The sequence below is a fragment of the Marmota marmota genome, unplaced genomic scaffold (assembly GCF_001458135.2).
Source record: "Marmota marmota marmota unplaced genomic scaffold, marMar, whole genome shotgun sequence".
In the NCBI taxonomy this organism is placed as follows: domain Eukaryota; kingdom Metazoa; phylum Chordata; class Mammalia; order Rodentia; family Sciuridae; genus Marmota; species Marmota marmota.
In genome coordinates this window covers 10,551,700-10,567,709 of record NW_025999990.1, presented here as the reverse complement: position 1 = coordinate 10,567,709, position 16,010 = coordinate 10,551,700, and the positions used below count along the sequence as shown (strand labels likewise).

Below are 16,010 nucleotides of genomic sequence, written 5' to 3'. Positions count from 1 at the left end.
TGGTTATAGCTCGGTGGTAGAGCGCTTGCCCAGCATGTATGAGGCACTGGGTTCTAAGCCTCAGCACTATATAAGAATTAAAAAAAAAAAAAAAAGTGTAACTCACGGGTCCTGTGTGGCTATTGCAGTAGGCTCTAAGCATTTGTTCCTTTCTTCATGGCTCTGCCCCTTGTGGACACGGCACTGGATTACATGCTTCTGGTTGTGTTCGTTTTATTCCTGAATTCATTTGCAATGTAGAGTTTGCTAATTACATGAGGCTGGATTTGCTGTTCAAATAAGTTTTTTTTAAAAATATTTTTTTAGTTGTTAATGAACCTTTATTTTATTTATTTATTTACTTATTTGTATGTATTTGGTGCTGAGAATTGAACTCAGTGCCTCACACATGCTTGGCAAATGCTCTACCATTGAGCTACACCCCACCCCCCATTGGTGTATTTTTGCCCATAACTGCTTATCAAGGAATTATTGGGGAGAAAATGCAGGTATGTGATATAATATCTGTATTTTTTTCTCTCGCTATTATATCTAGTTTTTATTATAGTATTTAGTTTTGGGAAAATGTTATTGAATACTTAGAAATAACTGTTTGCTAAAAAAATGTTAAAATCTGATTTTATACTAATAGGACTTTTACTTTGATCTTTTGTATATTGTTTCTCAGAGTGAAATCAGTTGCAAATTCGAGGATCTGTGTGCACGTTGAGATGTTGACTATGAAGATGGGGATTAGTGAATGTTAGCGTCTTCGGTGTTGATAAAAATAAAACTTCTGGGCACTAATGTAACCTTTTTCTCACGTGAATATAGTTATTTGATTCTCTGTTCAAATAAATGAAACTTTGTTGTTTGAAATCTGGCATAGTAGTTTTAACCTGAAAATACAGGGCAGCAGATATTAAAATAAGCTAAAATAGTATTTCTCAAATTTTAGTACAGTAGTCACTCTACTTCCTGCATCTGCCGTTTTATTTTCTTTGATCTTAGTATCAGCCATGGTCTAAAAATATTAAATGGAAATTCTAGAAATAAACAATTTATAAAGACTCTCCCACCATCCTGCTTTGTCAGGACACAAATCATCCTTTTATTCATTGTGTCCACACCGTGTATGCTGCTGGCCTGTTTGTCACTGGTGACAAGCTTGGTTAGTAGATGGACTTTGGTGGAAGGCACACCACAGTTAGGTAACCTTTGTGGCCAGGTAACCTTTGTTTTTCTTAATAATGGACCTAAAGCCCAGATATAGTGATACTGGCAATTCAGATATGCCAAAGAGAAGCCATAAAGTGCTACCTTTAAATAAAAAGGGGTGAAAGATTTTGACCTTAATAGGGAAAGAAAATAAAAATCTTAAGTTGAGGTTGCTAAGGTCTACCGTAAGAACAAATCTTCTATTTGTGAAATTATGAAGGAAAAACGTATTAGTGCTAGTTTTGCTGTTGTCCATCAAACGTTATAGCCACAATGTGTGATAAGCACTGTTAAGAGAGAAAAGCAATAAACTATAGGGCTTGGTACTATCTGAGGCTTTCAGGCATCCACCAGGCATCTTGGAACATTGTACCTGGTGGGTAAAGGGAGGAGGCTACTGTATTGCTTAGGAAGAAATTATTCCCATATTTTCTTAAATAGATTTACTACCATGATACTTTAATAAGTACAGGCCTAAAATTGATTATAAACTATTGTGGTTTAAACTATAAAACTAAAACAAATTTGCAGATGAAATGGCAAACAAAACTCACACACTAATGAAGTGTAAGTTAGTATTAGTTTGATGTGTGGCTGGGCTGGGCTGTTGTCTTTGCTTGCAGCCTGTCTATAGCAAAGGGTGCTGCTGATGTAGCTCCGAGGGGCTTGTGGGGCTATGTGACCAGAGCCTGAGACAGTGCTTCCCTTGCCACCTGCCCCAGTTCCAACCACCGTGAAACTTCTCATCCTGTAGTTGCTTGGCCTACATTTGACCCAAAAGCTTTATTTTGGCATTAAGTAGTCCGTACTCCAAAGGAAATTTGAGCCTGAAATCTTCCAGCAGTGTTTAGTTGACAGGTGGTTATGCAAATGATCTAAAATCACACACAATTTGCACTATTTCTTAATGATTAGTTCTGAAATAATTCCTACTATATTTAGTGAATACATGGGTATTTGAAAATACACCATAAAAGCCTGCAACCCTAGCACCTCAATTTGAAAAGCACAATTCAGGATTTTATTTTTATTTATTTTTTAAATTTAATTTGTTATAACAACAGAATGCCTTAAAATACATATTACATGTATAGAGCACAATTTTTTTTTTTTTTTAATCTCTGGTTGTACACAAAGTAGAGTCACATTCTTTGTGGCTTCATACATGTACTTAGGGTAATGATAACCATCACATTCCACTGTCTTTCCAACCCCATGCCCCCTTCCTTCGCCTCCATCCCCTTCCTGCAGGATTTTGACCTCACCACACTTGCACAATGTTCACTGAGTGCCAGGACTGCTGGAAGCCTGTTGCTTCTTGCTTTTCAGTTTATGGGCAGGCGTATGTCTCTGTTTTCTAAAAGGAACCTTTGGACACCCCTTAATCTTCTCTGGATTATTCAAGAAGCATTTTCAGTGTTGACCTCTGTATTTTGTAGGGATAAAATGTTGTCTTTTAATTTTTCCTTGACATCTGATTAACTGCAGTTTCTTTTGCTGTGCTTTCCTTTTATTTGCTATTTCTAAATGTATATCAGTGGAGAAATGAGAACTCCAAAGTTTAGAATTATGTAAGAGACAGAATTTTTACCAAGTTCCTAAGACATAAAGACATGTCAGGTTAGGATATCAGCATGGTAGAGGACTACGCAGGTCTCAGAAACAGCTGAATTTGAACCGTGGCCCTGGGTTTATTTAACATAAAGCAAACTATCTAATCTAAGTGTCAGCATGCCACCTGGGAACTGGCATGAGTGTAAATCCACCTAGCCTGGGTATGGGGGGTTAGGTGTGTGATGTGCACTTCCCATCTGGTGGGATCAGTCAATGGTAATGTGGGGTTTATGGCAACAGTTTCAAGGCTTAGAGTCCTTTATGCATTTATGTCTTTACACCTAGTTCAAGTGTAACACAGTGTTCCGGGGAGTTTTGGCTATTGTAAATTTGACCTGAAAGAGAAAATTTGGGTTTAGCTTTCTGTTCTTTTCTTTTCCGCCCTCTGCCTCCCTTTCTTCTCTCCTCTTCTCCCCTTTCCTCCCCTCTGTGTTATGGTATAGTTAATCCTGCCATTTGCATGGCTTACACACGGGATTAATTTTACGGTTGGCTTCCCAAGCTCTTCACAACTCAGTAGCACCCCCCCTTTCACTCTGGGGACCCGTCACACCAGGGTTCTCTCTGTCCCCTCATGCTGCGCAGGTGCAGAGTTCCCTTAGCACCAAGGAGACCTTCCCTGTCTGAAAGCCTCTCCCACCCTTGCCTGGCACACTGTCTCCCTGGGGCTTCTTGGTTATTGTTGGAAAGTTGGCTCCATCTTTATGGTCCATCCCTAAAAATCATGCCTGTGAGCTTTGTGGTACCTTTATTTATTTTTCTAAATGTTAGCAGCAGTTGGTAATAGTCTCAGTCCTGCAACAGCGTGGGGAGCATTTACTAGAACTTACGCATCCCCTTCACCCAGGTTCCTTGGTTATTTTCATTTACAGTATTTGGTCCTTCCCATTGTTCTCGTATCCTGTCACCCCTCATGTTTAGGAGGTTGGGCATCATGACCTAAATGCTTCTTTGTGTTCTATTCCCCCCCTGGAAAGGACACTCATGTCAGCCCTTTTCACAAGCCGCTCTCAGGAAGCAGGTGTTGATTACAGTGTCTTCCAGTTCTTAGATGGCCGTCAGTGTATTTTTCTTTTCATGTCCAAGATCCTAATCTGGGTACGCCCTTTGGATTTAGTTGTCCTGTTTCTTCCCCGGCCTCCATCTGGAATAGTTGCTCAGATACCCTCCTACTGGCCCCATGCCATGGCCATCCAAAAGGGATCACAGTCCTGCCTGTTGTCCTGGGGATGACCCGCCGGCCCTTGGCTGTTTTCTCACAGCTGGCCCAGGGCGTGCACTCTTGCAGGAATGCCTCAGAAGGGATTCTGTGCTCGCCTGCGCAGGCCACGTTCACCTGTCCTGCTCCTTAGTGGTGATGTGGCCTTCCCCGTCTCCCGGCCCCTCCACTGTCATGTCACCACATCTCTCTCTGTGCTCTGTAGTATTTGGTGGGAGGTATTGCAGTACCATCCTGACCACTTGATCCTCAGGTGACTCAGAAATATGCTAAGTGAATGACCTCATTTTATACTTTCCCTGTTAGTAAGTATGAAACAACAACGGAACAGACCAACCCTCCCCAAAGGAATGTGGAGCGAGTAACCTGAGAGCGGTGCTGCTTTTCATGAAGCAGTTATTTCTGAAAATGGGAGACTAGAATCCTGAGAAAATTCTCAGTCCAGCTGATAAGTTTTAGTTCTTTTCTTGAAGCTCTTCTTCTTTTAATGGTTATATCTTAATTACAGGGGGCGGGGGGGGGTAGGAAATATGAACAAGCAAAGCAGAACAGTAAAAAGAACACATATGCTGTCACCCAACAGAGATGATGATAATTATATGCCTTCTATTTTCTACATCTTTAAAAAAATGTGATCATATAACTGTCTTGTTATCTAGTGTTTTTTATTTTAATTTTTGTGAAAATCTCTCTGTATCATTGGTATATGTATGTGATATCTTTTTAAAAAGTTTTATTTTCTTATTCTTTTTCATTATACATGGCAGTAGAATGTATTCTGACATATTACAATATAGTTTTTAAAAAAGATCTCCATGTAGTTGCTGCATTAAGCACTTATCTCATTGAACATTGGGGCTGTCACAGTTCTGAGTGATTCCATCAGTAAAGAGATAATTCTCGTCACACTTGTGACAGTTGCATCATTATTGGGCTGTATTTAAGGTCTTACAAATCCTCTGGTCTCTTCTGGTCTTCACCCCCCACTCCCAGTCAGAGGTGGAAGGGAAAACATCAGGCAGGACTTTGGGAAAGCATATGCCACTCCAATTAAATTTTAAAATCTTGTGTAGAAAAAAGTAAAATCTGTAATTGTTTTGGCAGCACACTGCACAGTGAAGTGTGAAGCTATCTTGAGAAGCATTGTGTTAAGAAGGACCCTGAGTGGCCTTAGGGGGCATTCCTTCCTCTAGCTCTGCAGCAGCCTTGGCCTTGCTCCTCGCTCCTCCCTCCTCCCTGGCCTTTAAGTTCACCAGTTTTCCTCTGACATTTTCCCAAGCTGCTCCCTAGATTTTTTTTGTACCCTGTTCGCACATTCTTTGGAGGACAAGCAGATTCCCACAGGGCCTCCTCTGAGGGCCGGGATGACCCACAGCAGTCACCCAGAAGGGATGATCTACTGTGGCTGGAGTTCCTGGTCAGTTGAGGTGGAGGATGGGGTGGCCTGTCTTGCCCAAGTTTGAGTGAAGCATGTGGACAGGTAGAAAGGATTCTGTGCAGAAGACTCAGTCTGCTGCATGAACTGGGTGTAATGTGGCAGATGTGGAAATGGTTGCAGTGGCCAAGGGAGTACCCACGCCATTTAAAGCACAAGAAACACTGAACTTTCTTGTGGCATGGGTTTTCTTTTTTAATTTTCTTTTCTTTTTTTCTTTATTTGCAGAAGCCAGGTCCTCATACATGCTAGACAAGTGCTCTACCACAGAGCTACATGCCCAGCCCTGGGTTTCCTTTTTTGTCTTCTTGTCTCAGTGTATAGTTGTTTACTGGCATAGGGTTTCCTGTGTTAAGAACTGGTATAGAAATGTTCACACTTAAGTGTAAAATTACTGCTGACTTAAAAACTTGTAACAAGTAACGATTCATTCTGGCATTAGAATTGAGTGGGCTGCTTAACTCTTGATCAAACTGTTTTCCAAGCCAGGGTACTACCTTTGAGCTGTATTATTGCCCTGTCTGATACTAAAAAGTACCTAAAAAAAAAGAAAAGAAAAAAAAAAAAGAATGCTTTTTTGCATGTCAGCTGTAGATTTGTGAGTAGTAAAATAGCCACTAATTTACACTTATAAACAAATGTAGCAAATACATCTTTACTCAAATGTTAAGATCTGTGATTGAGTGATGCCAGTTGTCTTGAAAAGTTTGTTTCAAAGCTAAAATGTTCTTTTAATTGTGTTTGTATGTGTGCTTCTGCCTCCTGAGTTCTTCAGATGTCAAGTAGCAGCTCCTTTGACTTGAGCGATGAGGTTGACTGACCTTATTTTGCTGCACTTCTTCTATTTTAGAATAATCTATAAGTGTTCCATGTGCGACACTGTGTTCACCCTGCAAACCTTGCTGTACCGCCACTTTGACCAGCACATTGAAAACCAGAAGGTGTCTGTTTTCAAGTGTCCAGACTGTTCTCTTTTATATGCACAGAAGCAACTTATGATGGATCATATCAAGGTGTGTGAGCATCTCTCCTCTCCTCTAAGTGAATTGCAGATTCTTGCTTTGGTCATCAGCCCCAGCTGAACTGCAGATTGCTGTAAAGCATGCTGCACTGTCCAGGGAAGGGATGGATGCTGGTCATTGTCATGAGTAACCTACATGCCGTCATCGTGTGTCCACTTCACTGAGTCCTGATCTGCCCGCCATAAAAATCATGAAAAGGAGCAAATGTGCCTTGATTTTAAAAGAATAATAAGAATGTTAAAGTATTAGTTTTCCTCTTTATGTCTATAAAATGATGACTGTGAAGTTTACAGTTTTGAGATCTCTGTGTTGTATGAGATTTAGAAATAGGGGCTCTGATGAATTATATCACTTCATTCAAATATTGGTATATTTAGATAAATGAATGTTTCCCCTTGAAATTGTTTAAGCACTCAAGTTTTAAGCATTTAAGAAGTTTGCTTCCTATTTGATGTTCTTGGGTCTTTTTGTCCTCTCCACGCCCCCCAAATAAAAATTGCATGTGAATTGACTCTTAAATGTTCAGGATGTAGCAGGTACCTGGCACCTATTAGGAGTTCAACTAATGAAGTAAATAAATATTCTGTTGGATTATCTGCTCTCTATTTCCCAAAAGGGCACTGAGATCTGTTTTCAGCCTTCTAAGTCTCTGAGGCTGTGCTTCACCTTCGTTGCTTGGCTGGCCGTCACCATGGTGGGTGGCAGCTCACTCCGTGTGCACCTAGGAAGTGCTACCCAGTGGCACTATCCAATGCCATCATAAACTCAATTTCTTTTCTTTTAGTTGTTTTCTTTTTAAAATACCAAAAATAAAAAGTCAGTTAGAGAGTAAATAAAGTCTGTAAATTATTCTAGTCTTGTATCAGTTCAGTGAATGGACTGCGAGTCCTTGCAGATCCCCGTCTTGATCGTGTGTGAGTTTATACAGAGTCAACTTCTACCAGCAATCCACACAGTGCCTTGGAGAGACTGCTCCTGCAGGCAGGTGTAGGTAATTGTGGCGGTTTTACTGTTGTGAGTAAAATGCACGAGAAGTATGTGGGAGTCCAATACAATCCTTTTAAGATATTTTACACATTATAAAAGAATGTTCCAACAATAAATACTAACAAAGACAGGAAAATAGAAGCTACTGATAAAAACATGGGGTCATTGAAATTAGAACAAAATATTTTAATAAACCATGTATGAGACCAATCAAAGAAAGAAAAGAGAGAGAAAAAGAGGAGACACATTGCCTCCGAGGAGTTTTCTCAGCGATCTGCTGTCTGGGACTGTCTTTGCATCTGCAGGTGGGGCTGTGGGCTTTTTGGTTAGGGTCTTCTTTGTGTTAATAGCAGGTTTGGAGGTGGATGAGGTTCCAAGGAGTAGAGACTGAGGGGGGTGGTAAAGGCCTATGGCCACAAGGACAGGATTTAAAAAAAAAAAAATCTAAACCTTTACAAGACTGCATGAAACGAAACCAGTGGGAATGTTCACTGATGTTCTCAAGTATATTCAGTGCATCTTAAAATGTTCTGCATGTCTATGTTTGGGGTAAAGATAAAGTTGTAGGGGTGCCCTGCTTTTTAAGATGACATGTCTAGGTTTTGCTGTGTCATTCATTACTTTGCCTGGTGTCTGTGAGGAAGGAAAGAAGAAGTGGATGGGGACATTCCACACACTCATTTATAGGTGACTCTTTATTTGCCCAACTTGACCCTGTTTGTGCCCTCCCTCCCTCCCTTCATTTCTTCCTGCCTTTCCTTTTTTCCCTCTTTGATTGAATCCAGGGGTACTCTGCTACAGAGCTACATTCCCAGCACCTTTTATATTTTATTTTGAAACAGGGTCTTGCTAAGTTGTCCAGGCTGGCCTCACACTTGTCATCCTCCTACCTCCGCCCCCCGAGTAGCTGGGATTACAGACATGTGCCACTGCACCCTGTTTATTATTTCTTTGTTCTAACAAATATAGATTCATTGACTTTGTAGTCAACTTCATGTTGACATTCACATTTGAAGTAATCTTTTTGTTACAGTCATTCAAGTTATTTTTTTATTATAAGAGCAAAGAAAAAATCAATTCTAAAGGAATTAAATTATAGTTCTTTCTTTCTTTCTTTCTTTCTTTTCTTTGCTTTTTTTTTTGAGGTCCTGGAGATCAAATCCAGGACCCAGCACATACTAGGCAAATGCTCTACCACTGAACAACACCTCCATCACAAGGTGAATTTCTTTTATTAAAAAAAGACATTTGTGCTGGGTGTGGTGGTACATTTCTATAATCCCAGTTACGAGGCAGGCTGAGGCAAGAGGAATGCAAATTTGAGGCCAGCCTCAGCAACTTAGTTAGATTGTCTCAAAATAAAAAGGTCCAGGGGTGTAGTTCAATGGCAGAGCACTCCTAGGTTCAAACCCCAGTATTGTTAAAAAAAAAAAAAAGACATTTTGGTTTTGATGTTATTTTATTACTTTACCCTCTCTTCAGCTTTTCAGTTAGTAAAAATGTATTTGCCTAAGAACTCAGGAAAACCTTTTTTAGAAGGTTTTGAGTTTTGTTTCTTTGGGTTTAAAATGCTTAAGAAAGGTAAAAAATCAGAATCTGATTTGAAAACAGCCATTCAGATACACAAACCTTCTGCTCACATGGTGGGAAGCAGCAGGAGTGGTTTGTGTCTGCTGGAAACCTTGTCTCCCAGAGGAGCGTGAGTAGACCTTCTCTGCCACCCTTAGACTGGCTGTCTGTTGGGGAGTAAACCTTGTAACCTCTGCTGATGAGGAAGTCAGTAGAACCCCTTTTCCTCCTGGGGAAAGATGGTGCTAGATAAAGGAGGCCACTTCTTGGTGCTATTTAGAGAAGACCTTCCCTTGAGAGTGTGCTGGAGCAGGTAGAAGGAATGGCGTCTTCAATGCACACTTGCTGAGGAGCATGGAGCACTTCCACACCGCCAGTCTCTGTAACCAAGAGGTTCAGGAGTGGAGAGGTGCTTGCCCAAGTCCTGATGGGAAGAGGAAGTCCTCCTGAAGAGATTGTATCTGAGATTCAGATTTGTTTCCTTTTCTCTCTGGACTCCATGTCTTCAGAGCAGACATGAAAACTAAAGTGAGCTGGTCTATAGATCAAATTGCACTAATTTTACCTAACTCACATTTGAAATCCTGTGAGTTAAGACGATTATTTTGCTATTATGTTAATAAACTATGTGACTTCAAAAGGCTTTTTGAGTACAACCATGTACAGTTTGCAAATCTGGGTGCTATTAGTAATAAGGGATGGATCAGGATAGGTACCCGGAAAACCCAGCAAAAACCCAACCTGCAAATATCTCAAGAATGCGAAGAACGGGAAAGATGAGAAAGGTTCCTATTAACTTTAGCTCTCCGGTGTAGGTTCAAGCTGAGCTGAAGCTTGTGGATGCATATTGGTATATTAGCCTGTTTAAACATTTCTGCAGAAATAGAAGTAAAATGCTCTGTAGAAATAGTCTGTGGTAGGAAGGACTTACTCTGGAACATGGAGGAGGACAGAGTACCAGGATTAATTTGATTCATTTCAGAGGTCTATCTTTAAAGAGTTTTAAAATGGCACAGATATGTAAACTTTTAAAAATTCCTTGAAGTAGAAATATATAACTTACAATAACCATAAAAGGTAATGCTCCTTTATAAACATTTTAAAAATGTGTCTTTTTAGTTCAGGTTTGCTCCTTTATATATTAGGAGGTATTTCTGAATGAATATAAAATCCCGCTGAAGTGTCTGTAAAGCATTGGCAGTAGTCTACACACGTGTTTTCCTTTGGTAGTGTGATTTGTGATGATATTTCTTTTCTTTTTATAATGCAGTCTATGCATGGAACATTGAAAAGCATTGAAGGGCCTCCAAACTTGGGCATAAACTTGCCTTTGAGCATTAAGCCTGCAACTCAAAATTCAGCAAACCAGAACAAAGAGGACACCAAGTCCATGAATGGGAAAGAGAAATCGGAAAAGAAATCTCCATCTCCTGTGAAAAAGTCAATGGAAAGCAAGAAAGTGGCCAGTCCCGGGTGGACGTGCTGGGAGTGTGACCGCCTGTTCACGCAGAGGGATGTGTACATCTCCCACATGAGGAAGGAACACGGGAAGGTCAGTGAGAGGGAAGAGCGCAAGGAGGAGCGCCAGCTGGCGACCTTCCAAGACCCAGTTCTTGGCTTGGCTCTGTCAGCAATTTGTAGCGTGACCTTGAAAATCACTCCATGTCTCTGTGCCTCGGTTCTTTTATCTGTAAAATGGACATTTTCAAATCCTCCCAGGCTCATTCTGTGATTTTTGCTAACTGCCTTCACTTGCACACCCCAAGACGAGGAGTAAGTTGTGCACTACGTCGTGTTTACAGCTGAGGAAGCTGAACCAGGTAAACCAGAGTCACAGGCATCTGGATTTACCTCTCAGCTCTGTGACCGACCAGGGAGAGGAGGAAGGCAGGCAGTGGACGTGCTGAGAACCGCTGGTGGCGTGCGTGTGACTTGACATGGTTCTTCCTTTGTAGTGGGAAGAGAAACCCTCATCCCTGACTCCTAGGAGAAGTCCTGCAACTCAAAATCTTGAAAAATCGGAGTCGCAATACTCACATTCTTTCTTTTCTTTTTTTTTTTTTTTTTTTTTAAAATGATTAGTATTTATCTCCAACTGATAAGAAATTTTTAAAACACCCCTTGTTAGACCTAATGAAAATCAGCAGTTATCTTCAGTGTCATCTAATACTGTACTTACATATTGATAGTAGACTGTGCTCACATTTTCTGATTGTCTGGTCAGGATTCAGAAACTCTGCATATTGCATTTGGCTGTTGTATAATTTAAATCTCTTTAAGCAATCCTTCTGCTTTATTTTTATTTTTAATGTGCCATTGACTTGTTGGAAAAATTGGGTTATTTGTTCCTTAGATTATCCCTCACATTACTGGTTTTGGGTAATTGCTTCTTTTTTACACTGGTTAACTTGTTCCTCTTTATCCCATAACTGAGAATTATGATTAGATCCAGGTTGAGGTTTTTAGGTAAGAATATGTTATAGGTGGTGTATTCTTTTTGTATCATGTCTTAAGGAACATAATACCATCTTATCCCATCTTTAGGGACACTAAAATTGGTTAGTGGGTTCAGATACATAATATTTTTGAAGAAAGTTGCTTTAGCAGTAGAACAACAATACTGTGTCAAGAGTACATGGGAGTTAATTTGTAATAGTTCCTTAAAGTTTGTTATATTATGTGTTAATTACATTTATTGATCTAATTTATTTATATTTATTTGAGCTACTAAGGAAGTTAACTAACATGTTACCTTGTTAATCATTCAAGTGGGATAATGCCATTGAACCTCACAGTGATCGAAGATTGCAAAGAAGTGTTTTTATTGTATGTGTTCTAACTATAGTAGCTCTATCATATTAAAAATATTACTTATGGCATATATTTGGCTTTAGTGGCACATCACTTATTTAATTGTCTTGATTTTAGGCTTCCCTAATGTAGAACCTTACACATTCATTGTACATACTGGGTGGTTCTTTTGGAGCAGTTCCTGCCCACCCTCTGTCAGTGCCCCACTGTGACTCTCTAGAGCCTGCTGTGGTGAGTCAGGGAGATCTTCTTCACTTGGTGCCCAAGTTGGATTTCATCAGTGTTAAAACAGGAGCAACCTTAATATTTACTTGTGGTTCAGTGCTTTCACTGCTTGTACATGTTCTGTCAAGTGTGTAACATTTCCAAATTCTTTCTTTTTATTAAAAACAAAAACAAGAACAAAACCAAAGAAACCTTCTCTTGCACATCTAATAGTTGCCAGATCTAGAAAATAAGATGAGGAGATGGCTCTGGAAAAGAGAGGTGAAAGTTGGCATTCGCTGAAACCATGGAGTTCGCCTGGGGTGTACCCACGTGTATGTGTGTTCCGTGGAGCACTTGGGAGCACTTGGGCTGGGTGTGCGGGTCTGCAGAGGGGAACAGGTGGGGTTGGCCTCCAGAGGGCTGGGGAGCCTGCCTTTCAGAACGAGGAACATCACATTAATTTGCAGTTCCAATCCTGAAAGAACAAAGGGACAGTAGAGGGGGAAGGAGAGATCTGTCTGTCTTTGGGTGCAAACGCAGAGTGTCATGTGTCACACCAGGGCTCACGTTCTGCACCCCTGTGTCCAACTAGAACCCCTGCAAGCACACTCATGTCTACTCCAGTTCTTTTCTTCTTTCTGACAGAACACCCCTCTCTTCCCTCTAAACACCAAGCCTCCAGTTGCCTGTGCCGTCTCAGACCTCCTGCAAGGCGCCAAGCTTCCTTCCCTTTCTGTGGAATGCGCCGTCACACCTGTGTGTGTCAACGCCACCGTGTCGCCCAACCCATCTTGCTCAGATCTCCTCCTCGAGTCCACTGGACACGTTCCAGTCCTTATTTCTGTTGACTTGTGTTTCACATGATGGGCAGCTCTTTCAAAAACTCATTTTCTGCCCTTATTGAATTCTACTCTCTTGGGTTTTCTCACAGTTGCTGGAACACCCACCACGCTTCTGTCCTAGGAACTTTTTAACTCCTCCGGGAAATTCAGCTTCATCTCTACCTCGACCATCCAAATCTGTGTCTCCAGCCGTGGTTTCTTGCATGAATTCCAGTTTTCAAATCCGACCACTTAGGAAGTGTTATAACCTCTTGCATAACTCACAGAAACTACCTGGAAGCTCTCCAACAGAGAACCCACCTATTCACCTACCCCCAGCTTTCACAAGAGCCTTGTATCTTACTGGTTTGGTGATTGATTCCTCCTTTCTTCAAAGCTCCCAGCCATCTCTTAGGTACCCTTTTCTCCAGCCATTTATCTGTTCTCATAGCCACTACCTCTTTTATCAGTTCTTGCCTGGCTTATTACTGTCACTGTAGGCAGTGAGTATTTTCTGAGGTACAGAACTGATTATGTCATGTTGTTACATAAAATGTTGTGCTGCCATCACCCTAGACGAGTCTAGCCTGCCTAACATGGTGTACTAGGTCTGATTTTTCCACCCTCCTCTAGCCCTGTCTTCATATGGTGCACCCTTCCCAAACTACCTTCAGTGTTTCTAGCAACATTTGCTCATGGGCCTGTAGAGCTTCTCAGGTGATGTTTCATTAATTTGAAAGATCAAACCTCTCTGGTGGCTAACTTCTTAGTCCTTTAGGTCTCAGTATGGACCGCAACCTCAGCTGGAAATTCCTCGCAGGTCCCAAGACTGAATGGGAAGTGGAAGATGGTCAAAAGCAACCAATGAAACCAGTTGCCTGGATGTTTCCATGACAACACTTCCCTTATCAGAACAGACTGGACAAAGCACGTCCGTTATCTCTTTCTCTCATTAGACTTTGTGTTTCCCTCCTTTCTTCAGTTGCTAGACAGCACCTACGTTGTAGTAAGTTGAAAAAAAATTTTTTTGAATTGAAGTATCTAGATTGTGTTCTGATTTGGCAAACATCTAATCCCTGGGCTTACCTTCCTCTTTAGAATGGCAGTTCCATGGGCTTCAGTGACCTCCCAGTTTCTAGTGTTGTAGGGACCTAGAAAGATCTATATGTCAAGTGGTGAGCATTCTCCAGTCCTTTAAGGTTAGATGTAAACATGAACTATGCTGTACACATGTAGGACATTGAAAACTCTATTTGGCTGAAGGTCTCAGGAGCTCATAATATTTATTGGATTAGCTGATAAAATATTACTATATATCAGGGTAAGTATGTAAAATGTTCTGAACCAATGAACTGTGAAGATGTACGTGATTTCAATACCATAATAATGACTTAAAAATAAATATGTGTATAGAATAATTTGGAATAATCTAGACATTTTCTGCTAACCATAATACACTGTTATTTCTACTATTAAGTATGATTATTACTTGGGCATAGCTTGGAGAAAAGATTTAAGGTTAAGCCCAACTGGTGTAAGTTACTAAGTTTTATGTTAAGATAAATCATTGCTTCTCATTGGCTTTTTTGGTTTCATTGGTTGCTTTTGACCATCTTCCTCTTCTCAGTTCCCAACCAAGAAATCTTTACTAAAAGATATTTTGTATAGAGCTTCACTTATTACAGGAAAATATTCTGTAACTTTGTCTTTAATATTTTAAAAAATATTCAGTGACTAGCTTCTCTGTATCTCTAAGGCATTTTCAGACTACTAACCGGGTACCGCTTTCAGTGGTTCAAAATTTTTTCCAGGAATTTGTTGTAATATGATATCGTGTCAAAACACATTTTTTGACAATAAGCCAGATACATTTACTAAAGGTGTAATTTTAAAAACCTATAACTTGCTGAATTATTACTTTAGCATTTTAAAAAGAAAAATATATAAAACATGAGCATTTAAAATAGTTATGGTTACAGAAATTTCTTAAAACCACTAATAAAATGGATCACTTAGTGAAGCTGGTGTTATCCTCTGTTGTGGTGGCCAGGTTCAGGTGTTCTTTTTAGTGATGAGCTCTGGCAGGCAGCCTCTGAGTCTGTTTTATTACCATGCCCTCTCTGGCTTACAGCATTGTGCTTGCTGAAGGAGCCCCTGGAGGGACACAAAATTGAAAGCAGTTTTCTGTGGATTGTCGCAGGCATCCATGGGAAGGGGCTCTGTTTGAGCCACAAGTCCATGCCCATGCCAGCAGAGGGCTAGGTTTAGACATCTGATCATTTTACTAACTACAGAAATTCTTTCAAATTTGAAATCTCTGCTCTCAGCCATAAAATGGGCTCATCTGTGTCGTTAACTTGATGAACTCACCAAACCATTAACCCTTTCCAGAAACCTCAAATTAAGATCCTCCGGAAGAAATAATATCTGAAGTCATTCTTATAGATAGATCAAACTTTCTGCAATTATCGGTGCTGGTAGTAAAATAAAAAAGTAAAAATTACTTGTATTTGTGAAATCTGATAATTGTAGTCCTTTTCTCATTCGCCGCCTGGTCACCCCACCCCTATTCATGAAGAAACTATTCCTAAACTTGTTCATCGGAAGAGTCTAAAGCAGAGTGGCATGTACTGAATTATGGAGCTCAGATGCAACCAGAGGAATCTTACCACCTTTTGAGGTTCTTCCTCATGTGGATGTGGGTCAATTTTGTGTTGTAACTTGGGAGCAGCCTGGGGTTCTGGAGCCGGACAGACTTGGGTTTGAGTTCTGGCACCATAACCTGCAGTGACTCTATAAGAAAGTACCTGTTCAGCTTCATTCTACATAGTTCTAGTGTAGAAATAATAATACTCACCAAGAAGCGTCCTTTAAACCGCAAGATCAAATGTCTTAGGAGGTAGCCGCTTTCTCTATGTATTTCCTCTCCAAAGGCTAACATTTTAAAACATTAAATTTTCCATGAAAGAAGCTCTTCAGGATAAATGGTTTAGACTTTCTAAATTCACATCATGTAAATGTATTTTTAAATCTTTTCATTTTGGGGTGATTTTAGACTCAGAAAAAATTGCAAAGATAGTGAATGGCTTCTGTACGTAGAGCTGTCACCCAGCTTTCCTGCTGCTGAC

At 40.4% G+C, this 16,010-nt stretch overlaps 1 protein-coding gene across 20 annotated transcripts in view; it reads left to right on the top strand.

The window, feature by feature from the left end:
- Znf532 (zinc finger protein 532) overlaps positions 1-16,010 on the top strand; it is a 106,599-nt gene that overhangs the window by 64,729 nt on the left and 25,860 nt on the right. For 17 of the 20 annotated variants that reach the window (XM_048806142.1, XM_048806140.1, XM_048806145.1 and 14 more), the window contains 2 exons: positions 6,316-6,478; positions 10,314-10,595. The exons of 1 other annotated variant lie outside the window; for it this stretch is intronic. In XM_048806142.1, the coding sequence (XP_048662099.1) occupies positions 6,316-6,478; positions 10,314-10,595 (445 nt within the window). Of the gene's footprint in view, positions 1-6,315; positions 6,479-10,313; positions 10,596-12,601; positions 12,612-16,010 lie in introns of all 20 variants that reach the window. 2 more of the 20 variants (XM_048806147.1, XM_048806146.1) reach the window with 2 other exon arrangements.